Source organism: Gastrolobium bilobum, unplaced genomic scaffold (genome assembly GCF_033153095.1).
Source record: "Gastrolobium bilobum isolate Gb01-03AN ecotype WA unplaced genomic scaffold, APGP_CSIRO_Gbil_v1 utg11781, whole genome shotgun sequence".
Lineage (NCBI taxonomy): Eukaryota > Viridiplantae > Streptophyta > Magnoliopsida > Fabales > Fabaceae > Gastrolobium > Gastrolobium bilobum.
This window is the reverse complement of record NW_026895233.1, coordinates 23,859-46,775: the sequence shown is the minus strand read 5'-3', so window position 1 is coordinate 46,775 and position 22,917 is coordinate 23,859. Positions and strand designations below refer to the sequence as shown.

Genomic DNA, 22,917 nt, shown 5'->3' with positions numbered 1-22,917 from the left:
TATCTCATTAAAATTTAACACAACAAAACTCCCCCTTAAATTTTAATTCTTCTTTTTTGAATTTTCCACCAGTTGATTTTTCTCGCGCTGCTTCCATGTTGCACTCCTTTCTTCAATTTTTGTTTTTTGTCCGGCGGTTTTTTCATTGGTGGAAGATGGACAATCTTGAATTTTTCTCCGTCGACCTCATCCTCCGATATACTTCCACATCCATTCTTACACATATGATCATCACACAAGTCATCATACTGATCAGTATCAGTATCAGTATCACTATAACGTCCCATTAGTTTTACAAGACCTATGCCAATTTTAATACTTTCAGATTCAACATGTGCTACATTAATAGCACGTTGGGTCTCTTCAACCACAGTAACCCCATCACTCATTGAGGACCGTTGATTCCCATCATCAAGCAAATAACTCAACGCATCATTTTCTGATTCCGCCCCACGATCTTCTTCTGGTTTACGCTTGAGCCAAAATGATTCCCCCATAAAAGTAACTCTTGGCTCCTCATCGCCGGGTTCCCTATCACAATCACATATTCCATTTTTCCGCTCTCAGTTTCTTCATTGTCGGGTTCTTCTTCAACAAGCCCAGCTTCCACGTTCCTCATCGATAGAATCTCAGACAACCGTCCTCCAGGGAAATGGTCTCTTTTCGGTGGTGTCGACATCTTCCACTTCCACCATAAATTCAATGCAGTCTCCGACTTCTGACTTCTAACCTGAACCGCGTCTATGTCGGTCTCCGACATCAACCTCATCACGCCGGGATCGAGCTCTTCTCCAAAACATGAACTCGGTGATTTAGCCAGGATCTCCCCCATCCCAGTTATCAACATGAGACTCGGATTCACAGTCTCCTCCAAGCCGGTCTCCATCAAGCATCTCGGATTCCACGCTTCTCGTTCCTTTGCTGGCTTCTCAAGCTCCTTCGACATCTTGTCTTCTTCCTTGTCCTCTCTATCCGTCTTCTGAATTGACTCGCCGCTCTCAGCGTCTTCGATCATGGCTCCCATAGCCGCATTCATCGTCTTTTTCTCTGATTCATCTCTCTCACGCTCCAACGCGTCGATCTTCTCCGCGGATACATTGCCGTTGGCAACCTCGGACTTCGCCATCTCGGTCTCTTCTTCATCCGCAAGATTCTCCTCATCTTCATCATCATCATTGATGATTTCATCTTCTTCTTCATCAATCAGATCAAACCGTCCAGGTAGATATTTCGCTATAAAGGCTATTTGAAAATTCTTCCACATGTTATTAAAATTGCGGCAGTCCCATGTACGGAACCATTTGATTGCGCTTCCTCTGAATCTACTCAAAGCTTCATGCCATTTGTCCTCTTCAAATGTTTTTTCTCTCCGAAAATATTCTTTTAGACAAAGTAAGAAGACCAATGCTTCATCTTTATCTCCATAAAAGAGTGGCACTTCCATCTCGTTCTTTTCCTCCATAGCCCAAGCTCTGATACCAATTTGTTAGAATTGAATATCCACCCAGATGCAAGAGACAACCATACTTTGTATCTAAAAAAAAAAAAAATTCTTTTCTATTCTTGCTTTCTTGCTCTTTTTCTTTTTTTCGTGATCTCTTGATCTACATTTCATTCAAACTATCAAAGGCTATTTATAAGTTATAAAACTGACCAACATAACTCCACACATAACACCCTCATTACTTTATAACTGACTCATTAATATTCTAACTGACATAACTGACTCATTAATATTCTAACTGACACAAACTTAAAGACATGACTCTTCACCAGAAAACTCTTCACATTTCTATTTTCTATTTTTATCTCATTAAAATTTAACCCAACACCTCAGCCGTTGCCTTAAATCTAATGGTCTCTCTTTCTATTTCAGCTTCGTGCGATACCTCACTGCACATGTCTGACAAAAAGAATCGAGAATACATGTTGAAAAATGCATTATATTTACTAAAAGGTTAATTTCGTAATTGTCATTATTTTTCCCATCAAAGATTTATTTTCAACCAAACACACATCAAGATATTTAACCCAATTTTCCTAGTAATATTTTGTACTACCAAACAACTTTTTTTAAACTTTCCTACCAAACTAACTTTCCAACATCTTTCCTTGTAATTACATTTACTCACTTTAAAAAAATTTCTCCCGAACCGAACACTACCTTAACAATTTTTATACCGATAAATAAAATTACCAGTACCAAACGTCCGTTAAAAAGTTGTTAAGAAATTACGTAGAAATCAATAAGTCACCTCAACTTCCAAAGTTCCACACATTTGGTTGAAGGGGAATTATATTTTCAAAAAGGTCCATGATTAATTTGCTTATTAACCGAGGTAACTAACGCCTATTCAGTTTTATGATCCACAAGAATGTTATAAATTGCAAAAACACACAAAAAAAAGCACAAAAAAAAAAGCACAGCTAAATTGGTGATAAAAGAAAGGTGATCATACTACTGCTGCAAGTTAAAAAGTATTTAGGAATTCTTGTGTGCAAAACTATAATGCACAACTCAAAACATTTCTCATTTTCTGAGAAGTTAGTTACATTATCCAGCATCCTAGTGTAACTAAGACTAACCAACACAAAAACCTCATATCTTTCTTTCTTAGCAGCTAAGGGGTTAATTATAGAGAAGCGGGTCAGCTGAACTATGCCAGGGACTATAGCTTTTGACTTGTTAGCAGAACCATGATGATATTAGCAAAAGATGACACTAGTTGATTAGGTCAATATGACTGATGAGGCCATATAAAGAACTCAGCTGCTGCTGCTGGTGGCAGTGCAGTCATTCCAGTTGCATTGGTTGAAGTTACAACTGACTCAGCATTGGAAGGATGAAAATGGTGGAAGAGATTGTGATGATAATATGCTGTTGTTGAATCAAACGGAATTCCATAAGGGATTGAAGCAACTGGCTGATGAATGGCTGAGAAATTGATGCTGCTACTCACGTTTGCACACTGTTGGTTCTGCTGAGTACTGCTCAGAGGGGGTTTCTGCTCTGATTCTAGAGAAAGCTTCAACCTTTTTGCTGCCCCACCAACTGGAAGAGAACTCTTCATTATGGCTTCCACATCATATCTATTCATCTCAAAATTTGTTACAGCGTTTGCACCTCTAAACTTTATTGCTGCAATATCGTATGCCTCTGCTGCTTCCTCTTCAGTTGCTGTTACCATGTGAAATGGATTAGATGATTGATTATATTTAGAATATTCTACTTAGTATAAATGAAAAGAACTGTTTTAATCTTTAAGTTAGCAAAACTACAATAAAGTTCTAGATTATACCAGTCATTCTTACGTTTACCATATATTCTATTCTAACAATCCAATCATCATTTATAACATTGGAACCATGGAAGCTAAAGTATTTACCGAATGTCCCCAAGTATAAATCTTTGTTTCCAGCCACACGGCCAATTCTTGCTTGCCATCTACCCTGTTGATGATGCCTGCAGGATCCAAGAAATATAAAAACATAGGACCATGGGTACGTAAGTTACACAACAGTAACAAAATGTAAACACGCATTAATAATATGTTAAATCATTTAAAATTCCAAACCTTGTAACACCCCTGTATATGGAAGCTCCCCTTGAAAAACCACTACTTTTCCTGCATGAATGGAAATCCAATTTTCAATAGTTGCATAGAAGTACTACAGTGTTAAAAGTTTAATAAGGCCAACTCATGCAAACCTTCGCAGTGATGCAATAAATTCTTGCTTTGTTGCATGTTTCATCTCTTCCAATTCCTTTGCATAATTAGAAACCTGAGAAATAAGATAGAAATAAGCTAAGTGATGCCAAGTTCCAATAACGATCCATTTACAAGAAGTGACTCTTACAGGGAAGTTGGTGGTAGCGGTGGGACCCCAGTACTTTAGAGCTGCCAAATCATAAGCTCTCGCGGCCTTTTCTTCCTTGTCATATCCACCTGATAGCCATGATAATTTTTACTACGTTACAAAAACATCTCTTCAAAATAATACGACAATACTCCAGCTTAAGATAGGTTGTGAGAAGCATTCTGGAACAAAAATAACTGAAAACATTGCTTACCCAAATAAACTGTAGAAGAGTCAAATACGTGAATGACAGCCAGAAATGCACCAAGTCACGTTCCATGCAGAGGAAAAGCCAAGAAATCAAAGATCAGCCAATGGAATAGTCAAAATTATCTGCCCAAAATTACTTTTTTAGCCTAAAAATGCAAATGACGAAAGAAAAGTGGTCCTATGCTCGCCAATTGCCACGGTGCATGCGCACAAGCAACTTTTTTTTTTTTTTTTACCTTTTTTTTCCCTCTCTCTAACACCCTTTACGAAGGACTGAAAACAACTATACACTGGATGAGTTCCATCAACCCCATCATCCTCTTTTCTCTCTATAAGAACTCATCAAATTTTAATTGTACCAAAAAGGGAAACTATTAACACTAATTTAAAGATAAAAATTGATTTTATTTGTTTTAAAGTATAGTTTTGAGTGTCTTTTCCTGTTGATAAGTTTTCAATAATCCCACTAGGTAGCTCATAGTCAAAGACATATACCGGCACTTAAAAACAGGAGGAAAAAAGAAACGCCGAATTGTCCACTTCTCACTGGATACATTATAGACAGAATGCTTTATAATTTTATTTTGGCCCTCTCTTTCTTGCAATAAAGTGATCATAATATTTTTTATTAATGTTATTTGTCTCTGCAACATAAGATCTAAGAAATCCCGTGAGTTAGTTTCAGAACCAAGAGGACATTTTTATCAGAGGGGCCAGACCCACTGTCAAAAACCTTTATAAGCTAACAGTGGGAACGCTCCACCACCTCAACTGTAAGCAAGTACAAATTTGAATATGGGAGTGATGTGGTCAAACCCAGCTTTCACTGGAAAGTGGAAAGCAAAAGCAAAAGTTAAAGCCCCTTAACACAACAAATATCAGTCATGACTTATGACTAATAAGGAAGAGAGATATTGGACATAGTGGCGTCAACACCAAAGGTGTACGAAACATGAGAGGGTAGAGAGGATGCACAGATACCTGAGAGATTAGTCTCTTCAGTAGCATGTCTAAGCAGACAATAAAGCAAAGGCAACCGACTCACATGGGGCAAAATGGCGGCACATTGTATCAAATCAATTGAAAGAAAAAAAAAAAATTGCAGAGAAAACGCAGTGAAAGTAACAAGTACTAGCAGCATTAGCATTAGTATATAATGTTATATACCACCATCAGTCAATCATAAAAAAGACTGTTGTGATAGAAACCCAGGTGTCCTACAACACTTCAACCATTAATGCACCTTCAATGCATGCAAGCCACTTTTCAGTCTTACAGAATCTAACCCTATTTCTCTTTCTTTTCTTTTCTTTTTTCATTATTCTCTAAACTTTGTTCATTGAGAGATAGAGATGGAGATGGAGAGAGAAAGAGACCTTGACGCCCTTTCCTTGCTTGACCCTCTCTTCTGCAACTGTTATCCCATAGATGCGCTTCATATCTACCCGTCCATCGGTGTCTGCAGCAGAATCAAACATGAAATAGATGTGTGAGAAGAAGACAAATTTATGATCTTGACCTCGTTCACACACCATGGTCAACAACTAAATATCTATGCTATCTTCTACTTTTTCCAAAGTCCACAAAAGATCCTTTGGGGGTGAAAAAAAATAAAACTTTCATTTCATAAGCATAATAATATAGAAACAAAATAAAACAAAAACAAAAACAGTATTCACATAAGCACAACGGTAACCTGGTAACTCCTCTGTAAATTGAAGTTCGCTGGCCAAAGGTATCGGCGATCTTCTTAGAGCTATCGGAATCCGCCGCGACGACGGCCTTCTCGGAACTCTGCGAGACTCCGAGAGACAAAGTACCGGTAGCTGCGGCGGCGGTGGAGGCAGAGAAGGCGAACTCGTTCCCTGATGACTCAATGGAATGAGTCCCGAACTCGTTGCCGCAAGGTTGCTGCGCTTTTCCGATGGAGGCAGAGTCATCAACCTCGGAGCCAGAGTTGGTGGAGAAAGCTTGGAAGGCAGTTATGGCCTTGAGATCTTGGTGGTCGCCGCCGAAGTAAGCGGAGCCACCACCATGGTGGTCGTATATGTGAGTGAGGGAAGAGTCTTGGGTCTCCGTTTGGCTATCGGAGTAGCGCATCATGGAGGAAGAATCGCCGAGAAAATCCTCCAGCTTCGGCGGGGGTGGTGGCTGGTTTAGATTCTGCAACTGCGATGATGAGTCCATGAAGCTCGTTAGAAAAAGAGACGGTGGTTCCGCCATGGTTCCGTGCCCTTGTTCCTTATTACTCTCGTTCAGATTTTGCTCCACTTGCGCACCGTATAATACCTCAGACTTTGGGTTTCCCCACCCTACAAAAAAAAAAAAAAAAAATTAAAGCTTGAGAAGATAATGGTCAATAGTCAACAATATCTGCAAAACAGAGTGCAGAATAAAAAGCTGGGTCGGGTCGGTGCGGTGCGGTAGTAGCAGTAGCAGTAGCAGCAGAAGTAGCTGCTACGGTTATAGTTATGGTTACCGTTGTTATACAAGTTATCGAGGAAGTAATGATGATGAGAAGAAGTAGCTGAAGCGGCGTCGTATTGAACGAACTGTGGTTCGGAGGACCTGAGCATTTCCATGGGCGACAGCGAAAACGATAGCCAGTTAGTCGCACGAGCCATTTGATAAGAGTAAGAAAGGTCGAAGGATGTTGTTACAAACTGTAGAATGCTGTTCAAAGTTTTCTGAACAAGAACAGTTTTATAAAAACAAAACCAAAAAAGGCTTCGATGTGTACAATAAAGGCCCAAATGCGTTACTCTTTGAACCAACAGAGCTAGCTACTCCACCATGCGGGTGTACTACTACTATTATTTAATTAAAAAAGGGTGAAAAAATAAAATCAAGTGTTTTGTTTTGGGGTGGGGAAATTAGATGAAGAAGCAGAATGCATGCAGGCTCTTTAGTAACTTGTAAGAGAGAGAGAGAGAGAGAGAGTTGAAAGAGTTATATATAATAGGAAGCAAGCGTTTCAGCGTAAAAGCAGAGAGAGAGGTGTGTGTGATTTGGAATAGAGATATAGGGAGAGAAAGTAGAAAGGGGAATGAATAAATAAAAAAATGAAGAGAAGTGACTTTTGGGCCTGCGGTGAAGAAAATTTGTCTCAAGGCAAGGTCGCGAAAGATCCGGGCTGGCGGAAAATTGAAGGATTTGTTTTGATAGGGGTTTTGGTTTTAGTTTCGGAGATTGTTCTTTCATTTACTAAAATGCCCTCCGGATTTAATGGTGTGTGCGTTTCGCACACACTTGTCTTACATGCAGCTCTCCCGGAAGCTGGTTTCTGTCCACAAACAATATTCAAACCAGTAACTCTTGTTCCCCTACTTTCTGCGTTTTTCTTAAATATGCTTCCCTTTTTTAAAAAATATTTTTTAAATAAAAGCGTCTCTTAAAACAAATTAATATAAATGCACACTGGTGGTCAAAAATGAAATAGGAATTTGGGACTAAAACTCTCTTTTCATGAGAAGGAAAAAAGTCCTATGTACCAAACAAAAGTCGTGTTTCCACGTTAGGTGTGTTACAATAGTGGATATTTATCACTACTGGAAAAGTCGCGAATAGCAAGGGAAATTTGTGAGGGAAAAATTCCCTTGCAAGCTGCGACGGAATTTGCAAGGGAAAAACAATTGCGAGGGAAAATAGGTATGATTTCCGTTACTACATTTCCGTCGGAGAATCCCTTACAGTTCGGTCGCAATTCCCTCGCAATTTGCAAGGGAAATTTAGTCCCTCGCAAGAATCATAAGTCTGCGACGGAAACAGCGAGTGAAAAAAATGGCGACGGAAGTTCCCTTGCAAGATCTAGGATCTGAAAATTGCAACTGAAATTTCACAATTTCCCTCGCTGTTTCCCTCGCAAACTGCAAGGGATTAGTATTCCCTCGCAAATTGCGAGGGATGTATATTCCCTCACAAAATTCAAAAATAACATATTAATCAAATTTAAAAGGGCTTAATTTAGGAATTTGCCATTATAGGTAGGAGAAGACTATATAGAAAATATGCAATATGCGTATGATAAAAAGTCATTAAATGCGTCGTCGCATCCTTTGTGGCAGACATTGAGTTCATGTAGTGATAGTAGTGCCTATGTCAGCTAATCGTAGGAAAAATAAGATTATGTTGAAATTTAATGTGTGTGTACAAATGAGTTGGCTGTGAGAAGCAAAGGAAAATGTCTTAAAGAGACATGTTCTAGCCATCATCGTCGTCATCACTGTACAAATGAATGAAAAGTGACGCATGCTTCTGATGCGACCAAAAAGGGCAGTGGTCTTTGTAGTTGGGCTTTAACCACTTAATTAAAAGTAGAGTTCAGCCCAATAAAAAAAGCTAGGGTTCCCAGTTCAAGATATTCAGCAACCATTTTTTATGTGTGTGAATATCATTTTGAAGACAAGGGAGTGTAAAAATCAATCACTATAAAAGAAAATAGAGAGGGAACCATTTCAGAAACTTCACAGGATAATTAAGGAAGGAGCAGTCTTTGATCATTCTACAATATCTCCTTCATGTACCGTCTGATCGAGCTGAGATTTGTTGGCATATTCCCGACTCATCATTCTTCATATCCAACGGTGGCTTTTCTGGTTGGAGGTCTGTAACATCACCAAAAATTCCAAACCAAGGTGGTTTGTGTGTACGATTCTACTGTAGCCAACGATCTTGAGAGAATGTTTTTTTTTCTTAAGTTCACCGTTGGATCGTGGTGAAATACTTTAAGCAAAGGTTACACTCATTATACTTCATGTACTAACGGTCAGTTTGTCGATTGGAGCTCTGAATAGGGACTTGTGCAATTACAAACAGAGGATGTCGGTATTCCTGCTCTGTATCGAGCAATGAGATACAAAGGGGAATATCTTTTTGCTCAACCGTTGGATTGTTCTCAAAATTAGTGAGTGTCCTCCTATCTTGTATTTAATTAATCTGACTGTTGCGATTTTGAAGTTGTTACTTCTGGTAATTGGAATATATTTTGGACATAAGCTTGTTTATATGTATACCTCTTCAGTTTTTGGTACAAGTACTTGTTGAGTTATTTATTTAATGTGACATTTGGGATTGTGTTCGTCTTTCCATATTCTTCAATTGTTTACATCTCATGGAGTCTGGTAAAGAACACGCTCCATCCATCCTTATCGTCATCACTGTACAAACAAATGAAAAATGTCACTCATATATATATATATATATATATATATATATATATATATATATATATATATATGGGACATGATATTCTTGCACCAGAGTAAGAGTTAGAAGTCTTTCACTCATTCTTGATTATTGATCCACTTGTATCTAATGGCTCACATTATTAAAAAACTATAGCCCGTAGATATAAGTGAGATCGATGATAAATATTGAGTGTAACTTACAGTTAATTTGTTCTTCTATTTTTTTGTCTTCAATATATATTTTTTCATTTAGACTATTGTTATATTTTTTATTTTTAATCTTTTTTGTCAGTGCTGTGATTTTTAATATACTTGATCTTATTTTTTATTTAGATACATTTGATTTTTTTTCCTATTTTTTCTTTTAGTCTTTTATTAAGTATTCTAATTTTTCATTTACCAAAAAAAAGTATTCTAATTTTTCATAACATATGATTTTTTTTATCTCTTTATGTTCTTATTCTAAGAATGGTAGAATAGTTATACTTAATTAATTTTTTAATGGTGTTAAAGAGGGGTGTGGATGAAAAAAACCACAATGGATTAAGTGATTAAAAAAAATAGAGGTGTAAGTAATTAAAAGTAATACCACAAGGGGAATTTTTTGAACTTTTCTAAATAAATAAAGTTATATCTTATAAAAAAATTTCTCATTTTTTTAACTTTTTGTGACCAGTTTTTTGCACATATATATAAACTTTGTCATATGATGATATTTTAATAAAATATAAAACTCAATGTGTATTTTTTATTTTTTTCATTATGTATAATTTTTATGGGTGATTAATATATGGTTGAAATCTGTGTAAAAGTTATAATTGTAAAAGTATGTATATAAGTGAATTATTGAATTAATAATTTCTATTTCCAATAGTATATCGTGTAAAAGCTCTTCGTCCCTTTCCCCCCTTTCACTTTCACTTTTCACCTCCATCCATTTCCCCCCTTGCATTTCTTCCCGTTTCCCTCCATCAGTTTCCCTCCATCAGTTTCTGCACCTTCGACCGGTTGTTGCCCTCTTCGTCGTCTCGTCTCTGTTGAAGGTTCAGCGGTTGAAGTATTTGATATTTGCTGGGCGAGCGAGTTAGGGCTTCTCTGTCTTCTCTCTGCAACTCTCTCTCTCTCTCTCTCTAAAATTTTATTTTCAAGTAAAAGGCGCTCTCTGCACCCTTGTTTTCGTGAAAGGTACGCTCTCTGCACCCTTATTGAAATGTGTTGTTTCATAGACACTATGTTGAACTCTTCTGTATGGTGTTCATTTCACTGCTAATGTTCTACTTGGTTTTATAATTATGGTCAGTTTAGTATCTTCTTGAAATTTGGGTGAAAATTTTGGGATGAGATTCTCACTTTCTTGTACGAATTTTCGTGATGAAGTTTTCCCCTGAATTCTCGCCCTTGTGAACTGAAAACTAACATTTTTGAAAACCAAATTATGTAGATTTAGATTAACTGTTTACTCTTGTTTCTGCAATTGATTGTCCTCACACTTCTTTTGCATAACCTTTTGTTACTAAGCTTGTTTTTAATCTTTATCTTCCATTAATTTTTTTTTTCTATTTGGTAGGGTATTTTAATTTTCAATTTAGCTCAGTTTAACCTGTAGGCTTAATAAGTGGGGTCAGAAATGCAAATAAATTTGAATGTGTCAATAAATTTCAAACTTAACCTGCATAATTTATGTGGATAATTAAACATATTGACTCTATGAATTTAGCCTGTCCTGACAATCTTACTCAAAAGTCCAAGAGCATTTGATTAAGCCACATAAAATCTCTTTAGGAACGGTTTAATTCCAAGACCAAACATCATCCCAAGTCATTTTGCTTACACCTTTGCATCTTGACATTTCGTCTTAACAATCCTATACACCAAAAATAAAATAATAAATTAAATATTTAGTTTAGGTGTGTCAGTGGAGATGAATCTGGTGGAAGAGTTCAAAAAGAATGAAAAATCACTACATGCTTGCATGTTTAGATAGCATAAAAATTGGTTACCCTTTAGATTCCATCCTTTGTTAGTTTTATTCTATCTCTCACCATGGAAGTAGCATGGAGGCTTATTAAATAGAGGTGGTGCATTCTGGAGGGGCAATAGTTGAAATTCAGAAGTCTTTTGGGAGGATTGTAGAGCTCAAATTGGTTTAAGTTTTTTTTTCATGTAAATAAAACTCATGTAAATTAGAACTCCCTATTTACAGAAACTAACTCCTATAAAAACGTATAAATTGCGCAGATGATGTTTGACTGGTTCAATCAGAACAATGTAGGTTATATACTGATGTTATCATCATATAATATATAATCATAAATTTCATAGATTTCTCTCTCCATATTTTCGCGTCTGGATAGATATTATTTTATCATATATAATGCTGCATTTGCAAACTCAAAACAGTTTTGTATTGTGGCCGTTATAACTTCATGGTGGAATTAATATTCATAAAAGCCTAAAAAAAACTTGCCATTATCCAGTTCTCTCATTGATAAACATAACAGATTAATATAAGAATTTTATTTGGGTAATGCTACAGAGTGCTGGAGCTAGAGCCTTCATTGGATAATTGCAGTTAATTACATCCAACCAATTTTGAATGTTGTTCTTCAACTCATCAATAATAGAAGTGTACTATAATTTGATTACATCCTACACTTATTTCACTTGGTTTAAGGTTTTTTTTCAATATTTTTTTCTGCATGCAGACAATTTGCCTGTGAAACGTAAAGGGTGCTTTGATAAATTTGGAGGCCGGATTTACATAGAACTCAAATCTTATAAAATTAAAAAGCACCAAGTTAAGCAATCCTTATAGCTTTGAATAGTATAAAAGATTCAAAACTATTATTTTCCTTTTTATTCTTTTTATTTACCTAGTCGCCCACTATAAGAAGGAAATAGATATGTTAGAAAAACAACAATCCAAAAGTGAGTTTCTTTTAATAAAACTAATATAAAATTTTATATTAAAATCTATTAATTCGTATACTACTAGTATCTTTTATTTTATAATATTTAAATACCTACACTAACTTTTATTTATGTGAATTTGGCGCAGTTGGATCTTGTCTGGGATATTCTCTTCTGCATCCTTAGCACGTGCCATTTGTTTTCAACAGTCGTTGTTTGTATATTGAGGTAACAATCTACAAAGCATATGTTATTGTGTGTTTGCGTTATGATGCATACCAAAGTATACATGTTAAACTGTGTCCCGTAATATGTCCCCCTTATCTTGTGTACTTTCCCATTCTTTGTTTGCTCCCCCTAAATGTATGTCCCCATTTTCTGGTGTACTACCCTCATTCTCTGGTTGCTTGCTGGAATTGTTGAATGCATGTGTTTGTTTGCCACTTACGGCAGTAAGTTGCATCATATATGGGGCAATTACTCGGTGTTTGCTGATATTTGAATTCCACACTTACTATAGAATCTGATGTCGTGATATTTATGGTATTTGGCCTTGTGTTTTCTGATATTTACAAAGTCAGGAGTATGGAAGACGATCATGATAGGAGTTGGATGTACAATCGTCTAACTGATAGAAGACAACTAACTCGAGCATTCTTGGAGGGTTTGGAAACGTTCATCCAATTTGCTCTGGAGCAAATAGGTACATCAAGTAACGTTATCAGTTGTCCGTGTGTGAAATGTAAGTGTTTTAAATTTCAAACGCCGGACAAAGTCAGGGAGCATCTGTGTAGATGGGGCTTCATGCCGGACTATGAATGTTGGCATATCCATGGGGAAATTCAGCAGGCACATGCTATTCCAGGAGGTTATTATGGGGAAACTAGTCAGCGACACAACCTCAACGAATATGAACAATTGGTTATGGATGCTGCGGGACCGTTGATTGGGCAAAATTTTGAACCCGATACTCATGTCGAACCATCCTACATGGCAGAGGATCCTAATCCGGAAGCGGAAAAGTTTTACAACATACTTCAAGATGCTCAACGTCCATTATGGGAAGGTTGTGAACATATTCAACATACTGAACATACAACGCTATCAGCAACCCTAGCAACACTACAGTTGAAGAGTGATCACCATATGAGTGAGTCTGCTTACAACGGCTGGATGCAGCTCATGCGTCAGGTTGTTCCTAAAGACAATAACTTGGCGAAGGATTTTTACCAAGCAAAGAAAAAGGTGAAAGAGCTTGGGCTCGGATGCACAAAGATTCATTGCTGCCCCAAAGGATGTATGCTATATTACGGTGATTACATTGAGCGCACCAAATGTGAGTTTTGTAAGCATGACAGGTACAAAGTTGTGAGGGACGGAAGGAAAACGACACGTGAAGCCTATAGCAAGATGTGGTACTTTCCTCTTGTGCCTAGACTTAAAAGATTGTATGCTTCCGAACAAACAGCTTGTCACATGAGATGGCACCGTGAGCATTGTAGGGATGAAAAATATGTGACGCATCCATCAGAAGCCGAAGCTTGGGTTCATTTTGATGAGGCGAATCCTTTGTTTGCAGCTGAGCCACGTAATGTGCGTATTGGTTTATGTTCGGATGGGTTTGCTCCTTTCAATCAGACGGGTAGGAATTATTCTTGTTGGCCCGTCATTGTGACGCCGTATAATCTCCCACCTTGGATGTGCATGAGAAGAGAGTTTTTATTTTTAACGGCATTAATTCCTGGACCTTACAATCCAAAAAAGAAGATAGATGTATATCTAAGGCCTCTGATAGACGAGCTGAACATGTTATGGAGTGCAGGGGTTCTGACATATGATGTATCGTTGAGGCAGAATTTCACCATGCGGGCTGCCTTGATGTGGACAATAAATGATTTTCCAGCATATGGGATGTTGAGCGAATGGCAGACATCGGGGAAGCTTGCATGTCCGGTATGTTTGGAACAAAATAAGGGTTTTAGCTTGCAACACAGTCACAAGGTGTGTTGGTTTGACACTCATCGACGATTCCTGCCACTCGATCACCCATATAGGGGAAATAAAAAAGGTGTGTTTTGCAATATTTTATATACTGTGATGGACACCAAGGGAAAGACGAAGGACACTGTAAATGCAAGATTGGACGTAAAGGCGATTTGCAGAAGACCTGGTTTAAATTTGGTTGAAACTCCAACCGGGCGGACTTTGAAACCTCAAGCGCCGTACACACTGAATAAAGTCCAGAATTTAGAAATGTTGCGCTGGGTTAAGGATTTTAAATTCCCAGATGGTTATGCATCGAAGTTGTCAGGGTGTGTTGACATGAACGGGGCAAAGTTATTCGGTATGAAGAGTCATGATTGTCATGTTTTCTTTCAGAGATTGTTGCTGTGGGCTTTCAAAGCATTACCGAAGAAAGTGTGGAGTGTATTGACCGAACTTTCAATGTTCTTTAGAGAAATTTGTGCTTCTCAACTTAATGTTGAAAGGTTAAGACATCTGGAGTCGAGCGTGCCAACACTACTATGCAAATTAGAGATGGTGTTTCCTCCTACGTTTTTTGACTCAATGGAACATTTGCCTGTTCACTTGGCCTATGAAGCAAGGGTTGGAGGTCCACAACAATATAGATGGATGTATCCATTTGAAAGGTTAGTTTTTTATCCGAACATATTAATTGCGTCACACGATGCTACAAATTATCAAAACCCTAATATCTATTCATAGGTTTGTACGCACACTGAAGATGAAGGTCAGTAACTTGAGGCATGTTGAAGGATCTATCGCCGAAGCGTATCTCGTTGAAGAGACTGGTAAATTTGCATCGTACTATTATCCTCCTGAATGTATATCAACTTGGAGAGGAGTCCCTCGAAATGATGATGGCGGTGATACGAGTGGTCAGATATCGCTATTTAATTATCCAGGCCGATCTGTGGGAAGTCAAAGGGCATCAATTCTAGAGGGACGAGATAAGAACGTTGCGGAGTGGTACATTCTAAACAACTCAGCAGAGGTCGCTCCGTACATAGAGTAAGATTTCATTTTTGAACTTAGAGATGATGTTTCCATTACGCGACTATATTTGGTTTATGGGTAGTTATCCTCATGAGTTTTATAATATTTTTTTCCTTACAGAAAATTTTCCAAATGGACACGTTCGAATAATCCTTTATGGTCAGATTCCGAAGTTGATCAACACGTTACGTCTGAATTTCCTCAATGGTTTGAGGAGTACTTCATACAAAACCAATCGGTTGTCCATGATGTTGCATATATTTTATCAAGTGGAGCTGCAAGATTTGTCACCCGATTCAGAAAATATATAGTCAACGGATATAGATTTGCAACTGTAGAAGCGAATCAAAATATGTCATGTTGTAATTATGGTGTATGTTGTCGAGGTGGGCAAGTCGACGGTGCTAAGGGCGATTACTACGGGAAGTTAGTTGATATCATTCTTTTGGATTACAAGTTGGGCAAATCGGTTACTCTCTTTAAATGCGATTGGTTTGATAACACCTCACGTGGGACAAAAGTTGACCAGTATGGAAATGTTGAGGTCAATTGGTCAAGGAGTTATGCACTTGGCTACGACCCATTTATACTTGCTCAACAAGCGGAACAAGTATTTACACATTATACCCTACTTCCCAACAAGGGTGGAGAGGAGTTATCAAAACCAAAGCCCGGAATATTATCCCTAAGTCGATGGAGTCAGACTCAAATGATGTGACTGATCCATTTCAGGATGATGGGGAACATGAATTGCCTGTAAATGTTGCAGAGGATGATGTGCCAAGCAATCTTTTTGATTCCACTGGAGAGTTAGAGTTAATTCCTGTTATATTGGACAATGAGGAATCAGACGATGACGAACAAGATATTTATTCAGATAGCGAGCCTGAATTCGATGATTATGAGAGTCCAGAGGAAGGTGGGCAAGAAGAATTCGAAGAACAGGAATCGTCTGATTGATTTCAGTTATTCTTTCTTTAAGCTTATCTGTTGTACTAAATAATTTTTATTCACAGGCCACATGTTATATGTATTATACAATTATGATTTATATTTTTTATCTTTTAGGATCTCTGTATGGTGTATGCATCCATTAGTGACAAATGGATGGCCATAGTCGTAGGCGTCGTATTGCATACTTATGATATTTATATAAATTTTTGCATTATGTTTATAAGTTTTCACAGATGGTTCATACGGATGGGCGTACTGGTAGTGATGGTAATGTCGGTAGAGGTCGAGTTACAGGCCGTGGTGGCAGAGGAGGTAGGACGACATCATCTACCCCCTCTAGTAGAGGTCGTACAGCTTCCTCATCCCTCCCTCCACTTCGGATAGGATCATCACCATCTACCACCGACTCTGTTATGGCAAGTGCAGGACTTCCTCACACTCCCACTGACCCGATGGGGCCGACACAGCTGGTTAAGTAAACCATCATTTTGTGATTTAGATATATATTATAGTTTCTTTTAAGCATCTCTCTACTAACTTTTTTAATGCTTAACATTTTTTCCCTTTTGCAGGCTGCATCCCCTGCAAGCGAGGTAGGAGATGCTGCTTCGACACTTCAGCTAGAGTGGGGGAGGTGTGATCCACAGACTAAACGTATATGGGTTCGTCCTTTAGGCACCACAGAGTAAGTTGTAATTGTTACTAATGATGTACTAATGTGGCTTCTAGCATTGCTCAATCGTTATAATCAAATAAATTGATTTAATATTGTCAGGTTCGAACCTTATGATGAGATCATGAAATTCATTGATAATCAAATATTCCGTAATTTTAAACATGTATGGAGCACCTGGGGAGACGTTCCTAAAGAAACTCGAAATGGTTGGATGAATGAATTCCTGGTAAGTTATGTATATCTCGTTAATGCTAATGTTTTATTACAAAAATGTATACTAACTACACATTTGTCACCAATTTGTGTGTTAATCGAAAAAATTGGCAATTTACAGGATCATTATAGGTGGTTGCCCGAGGATCGCCATAACTTGGCAAGAGCTTGGCATCACAAAGCCACCACAATGTTCGCAGATAAACTGGATAAAGTAAGACATGACAAAGGCAAAAATGCATGGTGTAGTGAATCTTTAAAAATCCAATTGAAAGAAAAATGGAAAAACTGTCCTAAGTTTCAAAAGAGATCTGCTCAAAATAAGGAAAATAGGGCCAAGCAGGACACACCCACATATGCTGGAGGCTCGATTCCAATCAGCAAGCATCGACAAAGGATAGTAAGTATAAATTGTTTTCTAGTTCGGTATTCAACAATTCGTACTTGCAACTAATGAATTAATGATTTTCATTTGTATTTCCAGGAGGCTTCTGGAGAAGTGCCGCCTGAAAAGATTGATTGGGCTACCTTCGAGCGAACTCATTCCCAGCAGCCTGAAGCTGGTCAAAGGCGGTGGTTAGGCCCCAAAGTGAAGCTAATAGCGGTTTGATCATTTATTATTTGACGTTTGTTTTTTCTATGATGATTTATGTCATGTTTTACATGTCCATACGTGTGCTGGTTTTTATTTACTTGCAGGAAAATTATCAAAAATTTGAAGAGGAGAGGTCCTCACAGGCGGCGACAGACGGTCAATCCAGCTCCTCCTATTCCGATAATAGGAACATATTGGTTACAGCTGCAGGTGGATTCAACAAGAAAGGAAGGGTGGTCGGGCTGGGAGGATATGCTAGCCGACTGAAGCCTAGTAAGCGGCCCTCTACCCAGGTTGACAGTGTTTCTGCAGGTAAACTCAATGCATAGTTAATTCTTTTATATTTTCAATCTCTATTCTATTAATATTTTATTTTAAACATTTAACTTACTGTTTTATAATAATGTATTTGCAGATGAGCTTAAAAGGATGAGGGTGTCCCACTTCCAGATTCAGGAGCAATTGCATGCTACGAAGGAGCAATTGCATGCAACGACAGAGCAGCTAACTCAGCAAGCGGACTTTATGAAGCAGCAAGCTGACATTATGAAACAAATGCAGGAACAACTCCGGCTTTTAATGCAGGACAAGGAAGCCAACTGCAACAAGTCGAAGGGACCGGCGCCAGATGATGACCCTGATGATGATGACTTTGCTAGGACTTTAGAGGCATACTAGTTGTTGTTTGTATGTTTTACTTCTTTTAGGACTTCAGATATCTACAACTTTAAAGACATTTTAGTTGTAGATTTGATGGTTGTTGTTGTTCACTTTTGTTGATATACTATTTAATTTTAATTTAATTGTTTATCCAGTATTTTTTTGGATTTCTGTTGCTCAATTTATGTATTTATGTTCATTTGGAATCCTTGTTGTTTACAGGAAAATTAACAAAAGTTTAATACATTTTTTTATTTTAATTCCAGAATTTGTGAGGGAAATTTTCAAAATTCCCTTGCAAAATTCGTAGCATTTTGCAAGGGAAAATCAAAATGTTCCCTTGCAAAATTCATTGCATTTTGCGAGGGAAAATCAAAATGTTCCCTTGCAAAATTCGTTGCATTTTGCGAGGGAAAATCAAACAGTTCCCTTGCAAATTTTGCAACGGAAATTTAATACTCCCCTTGCAAATTCTGCTACGGAAATTTGCGAGGGAAATTATACTCAAAATTTCCGTCGCAATCTGCGAGGGAAAAACACTGTAGATAGGTCTGTTGTTAGCGAGGGAAATTTATTTTTTTGTAAGGGAAAATTTCCGTAGCAATTTGCGAGGGAATTGTCATATGACAAATTTCCCTTGCAAATCTATTTGCGACGAGGGTTTTAGCGAGGGACCGTGTTCCCTCGCAAATTCCGTCGCTGACAGGTTTTGCAAGGGAATTTGGTTGTTTTGCAAGGGAATTTTTCCCTTGCTGATTGTGAATTTTCTAGTAGTGGCTATAATAATTAATGGAGGGACCAACTTTGATAAATAATGAAAAACAGTAAGTCCCACTCCAAATGGCTCTACATGGGCTGATCATGAATCAAAAGGAAGGCAAATCAAATTTTTATTTAATTTATTTATCACCAATAAAACTAGTAACTTTTGAAACTAGTTAATTACAAGACTAGTAACTTTGAGATGTAACATAACACCAATTCATACTCATGCTACCAGAATTTTCCTAATATCCTTATACTTAACCATCATAATCTACATGTCACAAGCTTTCCAACGATATATTACAAGCCTTATTCTGACAAGTACAACCCAAGATACGTCCACCGTAAGTAGTAAATTGTAAATCCAATGTCACTTGAACAGGGTCGTGGACTATTTAATTTTTCTGTAATGATACACTGTCCAGTTTATTCTGTAATATTTATGACAAATACTAGATATCTTAATCTTTAATTTGTCATAAGAATCGTCTCGGTTCGTTGAGTAACGAAGGCGATATGAATTTCACAAACTCACTGTTGCTTGGTGTAAAAACTGTGACGGGATCGAACAATGCCCACTGATTTTTTTTGAAAACTTTAACGTGAGCTCCTAAAATTCTAATATTTTAGGACAAGAAAATAGACATCCTAAGGTTAAATTTGGTACCTCACACACTCTATTTGATTAAGAAATGAGTGAGATATGATTTATTTAAAATTGAACTCACTACTTCGTAAAATTCTGACAACACCATCAATTTTACTTCCATACGTTTTTACATTAAATTGTCCAAGCAATTTGAAATTTGTTCTCTTATCTACATATAACTTAAATTTAACATTTTTGGTCTAATTATGACTTGTGAGGCATATATTGGGCTTTCATTCTATTTTCTCATATTTTTCCCGTTCAGGGATTCTACCGGCTGATTCTATAGCAGTACAAAATATCCGGTAAAAGTGACTTTTTAAAAATACCCCAATATGGGTATCAATCTTGAACATTTCATATTCTAACCTCATTCATGATCTTTATATCATTAGATTAACTCTCTAACATAAATTCACTGTATTGGAGCTATTCTACAATCTATTACTCCTTCAGCAGTAAAAAACAGCAGATGAAAATTCACCTGACTAGAATACCCTCATTATGGATATCAACATTCTTAGAATTTCTTTCTCATTATGTTTATGACCACAAGGTCCTCATTATAACCCTCTAATTTAAAAGTTATATAAGTAAGGTAATTATATTCACCACACCTTTTAAAAAGATTTTGTTCTCAAAATCGGATCATACCTGATATCAAAATCGGGATATCGCCGGAGAATATCATCCTCCCGCTCTCATGTGGCGTCCTCAGGTGTCAATCCTTCCCATTGAATCTTGATCATGGGAATGACTCTATTTCGAAGCCGTTTCTCATCTCGAGCAAGAACCTTAGAAGGTCCCACAACGAACTTCAAATCCTTTTTAACCTCTATGTCATCAGGCTGTACAATGTGTGAATAATCAGATATATATTTGCGTAGCTAACTCACATGGAATACATCATGTAAATTCGCTAAGTTGGAAGGTAAGGCAAGTTAATACGCCATCGGTCCGACCCTTTTTATTATCTTGTATGACCCAATGAACTGTGGACTCAACTTTCTCACTCCCAAGACACGCCCTACACCTGTGGTTGGTGACAATCTAATAAATACATGATCCCCTTCAGAGAACTCAATGGGTCTGTGCTTTACATCATAATAACTCTTCTGACGACTTTGTGCTTTCTTCAGCCGTTCTCTAATCATCTCAATCTGTTCTGTAGTTTCTTGGACCAAGTCTGGCCCCAATAACTGTCTTTCTCCAATCTCTGTCCAACAAGTAGGTGCTCTACACCTACGACCATACAAGGCTTCATAAGGAACCGTGCCCAGACATGCATGATAACTGTTGTTGTAGGAGAACTCAATCAGTGGCAGGTACTTGTCCCAAGCATTACCCTGCTCTAACACACATGCTCTTAGCATGTCTTCCAGTACCAAAGGCCTCATGTAACGCTTCCCAGAAGCGTGAAGTAAACTTCGGATTTTGATCATTGACTATGCTTTCGGGAATGCCATGAAGCTTCACAATCTCTTTGATATAGTCTAGCTAGCTGCTCTGTGGAGAGAGTCGTCTTGACTGGAATAAAGTGGGCGGATTTAGTCAATCTACCAAACACAACCCATATAGAATCAAATCCAGCCTGACTTCTTGGTAATTTTTAACAACAAAGTCCATGGATATACTCGTCCACTTCCATTCTGGAATCTCTAATGATTGTAACAAACCCGAAGGTTTCTAATGCTTAATTTTTTTGTTTAGCATTTATTTCACTTTATTTTTATCAAACATACTTCACCATTTATTTCACTTTAGCATTTTATTTTTCTGTTTTGAGTATTTAGTTTGGATATTTTGGATTTGAGTATATCTCCGTTTTACTGATTAGTTGATGATTATTCTGTTTTACTGTTTAACAAGTGTGTGTGTGTGTGTGTGTGTGTGTGTGTGTGTGTGTTCCACCTGCGCAGAATTAGCTTCATTCGACTAGTGTAGTTTGTTGCTGAGGACATCAACTTTCTAAATCTGGGAATTGGGCGCATACATTATGCGATACCTGCTAACTGCGAAACTACACAACAGAGACATCTAACAGAAATATTTTTTTTGTTAAAAAGGGGAGATATTTTAACCTTTAATTTTTTATTTTACTTTTGCTGTTTTAATTCACTTACTGTTTAATTCAATTTTTTTTAGAAAAAAAATGAAAAACCCAAAAAAAAAATAGTGAATTCCTGAACAAGCATTCCTAGATTTTGCAAAAGCTCACTCAGCAATTAAATAGAGTGAATCATAAGAAGCATGATATTTGTGGAGCATTAAATTGTTTTATAATCTGAGAATGATGATTGCTCATTTGTATAACCGTTTTGATGAAAATTCTTAAATAATGCTTGATGTGAAATTTTGAAATTAGATTCTAGCCTGATTATAACTGTGAGGATTGAGTCTAAATAGAAATATAATTTTTTTCAGAGAGGCTTCATTGTAGTAGTCTTCTAGAACTTGATCTGTTTCTCTAGCTTGCATGCATTATTGACATGATAAAGGCACATGTATTTATTCTTGTTAACTTAGAGCCAAATAGCCTACCTAGAAGAAAATTTCCATTGTTAAGCCCTTTTGAGCCTTAGACCAATTTATTCAAAAACCTGATGAAATTACTTAACCCTGTTTCCATTGACACACCTTGAAAGAGATTGAAATGCCGATCCAAAGAAAAAGAATCAAGGTACTTCTCAAAAGAAAAAAGTTAAGTAAGGAAGAAGAAAAATGGTATGCAAAAATGCAGCTTAAAAAGAGAAAAGAAAGAAAACATCTGCAAACAATGAAAGAAAAGAAAAAAGTAGTGAAAAAGGGAATAAGAATCCCGAAATGACGAAAGGTAGCAGAAATAAAGATTGAGAAGGAAGCATTGTCAGAAATCTCAGTAGTCCAGTCTCAAAATAATCAGCCTTTGTCCAAAAGTTTCCTACCCCCAAACCAGGCCAAGTTATAACCTATCAAAGACCTTTTGATCAGTCTATGCATGTCAATTGGGTTCCTCAATCTTAAGAACTTGAGAATATGATCAAACCTATGAAATTACTACTACAATGACGGAATGAGTGTGAACCCATCAAACACTAGAGTGATTAGAGTTATACAATTATCTAGTGAGGAACATTCAAGTTATTATCTGAATTTCTTGATAAAACTGAAAAGCATTGTTTGAAGTTTTTAACAGGGAGTTATACATGCATAGCAGTCTGATCTCTTAAGATATTCATGTTCC

At 37.2% G+C, this 22,917-nt stretch overlaps 2 protein-coding genes across 2 annotated transcripts; one reads left to right on the top strand and one right to left on the bottom strand.

Annotated features, from left to right (window-relative positions):
- Positions 1-2,667: 2,667 nt before the first annotated feature.
- LOC133301109 (AP2-like ethylene-responsive transcription factor AIL6) lies at positions 2,668-6,692 on the bottom strand. Its single transcript, XM_061500722.1, has 8 exons — positions 6,542-6,692; positions 5,765-6,305; positions 5,445-5,527; positions 3,859-3,947; positions 3,710-3,783; positions 3,576-3,626; positions 3,387-3,463; positions 2,668-3,178 (listed from the first exon to the last, which is right to left on the bottom strand). The coding sequence occupies exons 1-8, from the start codon at positions 6,690-6,692 to the stop codon at positions 2,736-2,738; spliced, it is 1,509 nt and encodes a 502-aa protein (XP_061356706.1). The 3' UTR covers positions 2,668-2,735.
- A 6,012-nt stretch (positions 6,693-12,704) lies between these two features.
- On the top strand, positions 12,705-16,615 carry LOC133301027 (uncharacterized). Its single transcript, XM_061500625.1, has 6 exons — positions 12,705-14,815; positions 14,892-15,197; positions 15,303-15,792; positions 15,915-16,132; positions 16,251-16,257; positions 16,370-16,615. The coding sequence occupies exons 1-6, from the start codon at positions 12,705-12,707 to the stop codon at positions 16,613-16,615; spliced, it is 3,378 nt and encodes a 1,125-aa protein (XP_061356609.1).
- Positions 16,616-22,917: the final 6,302 nt, after the last annotated feature.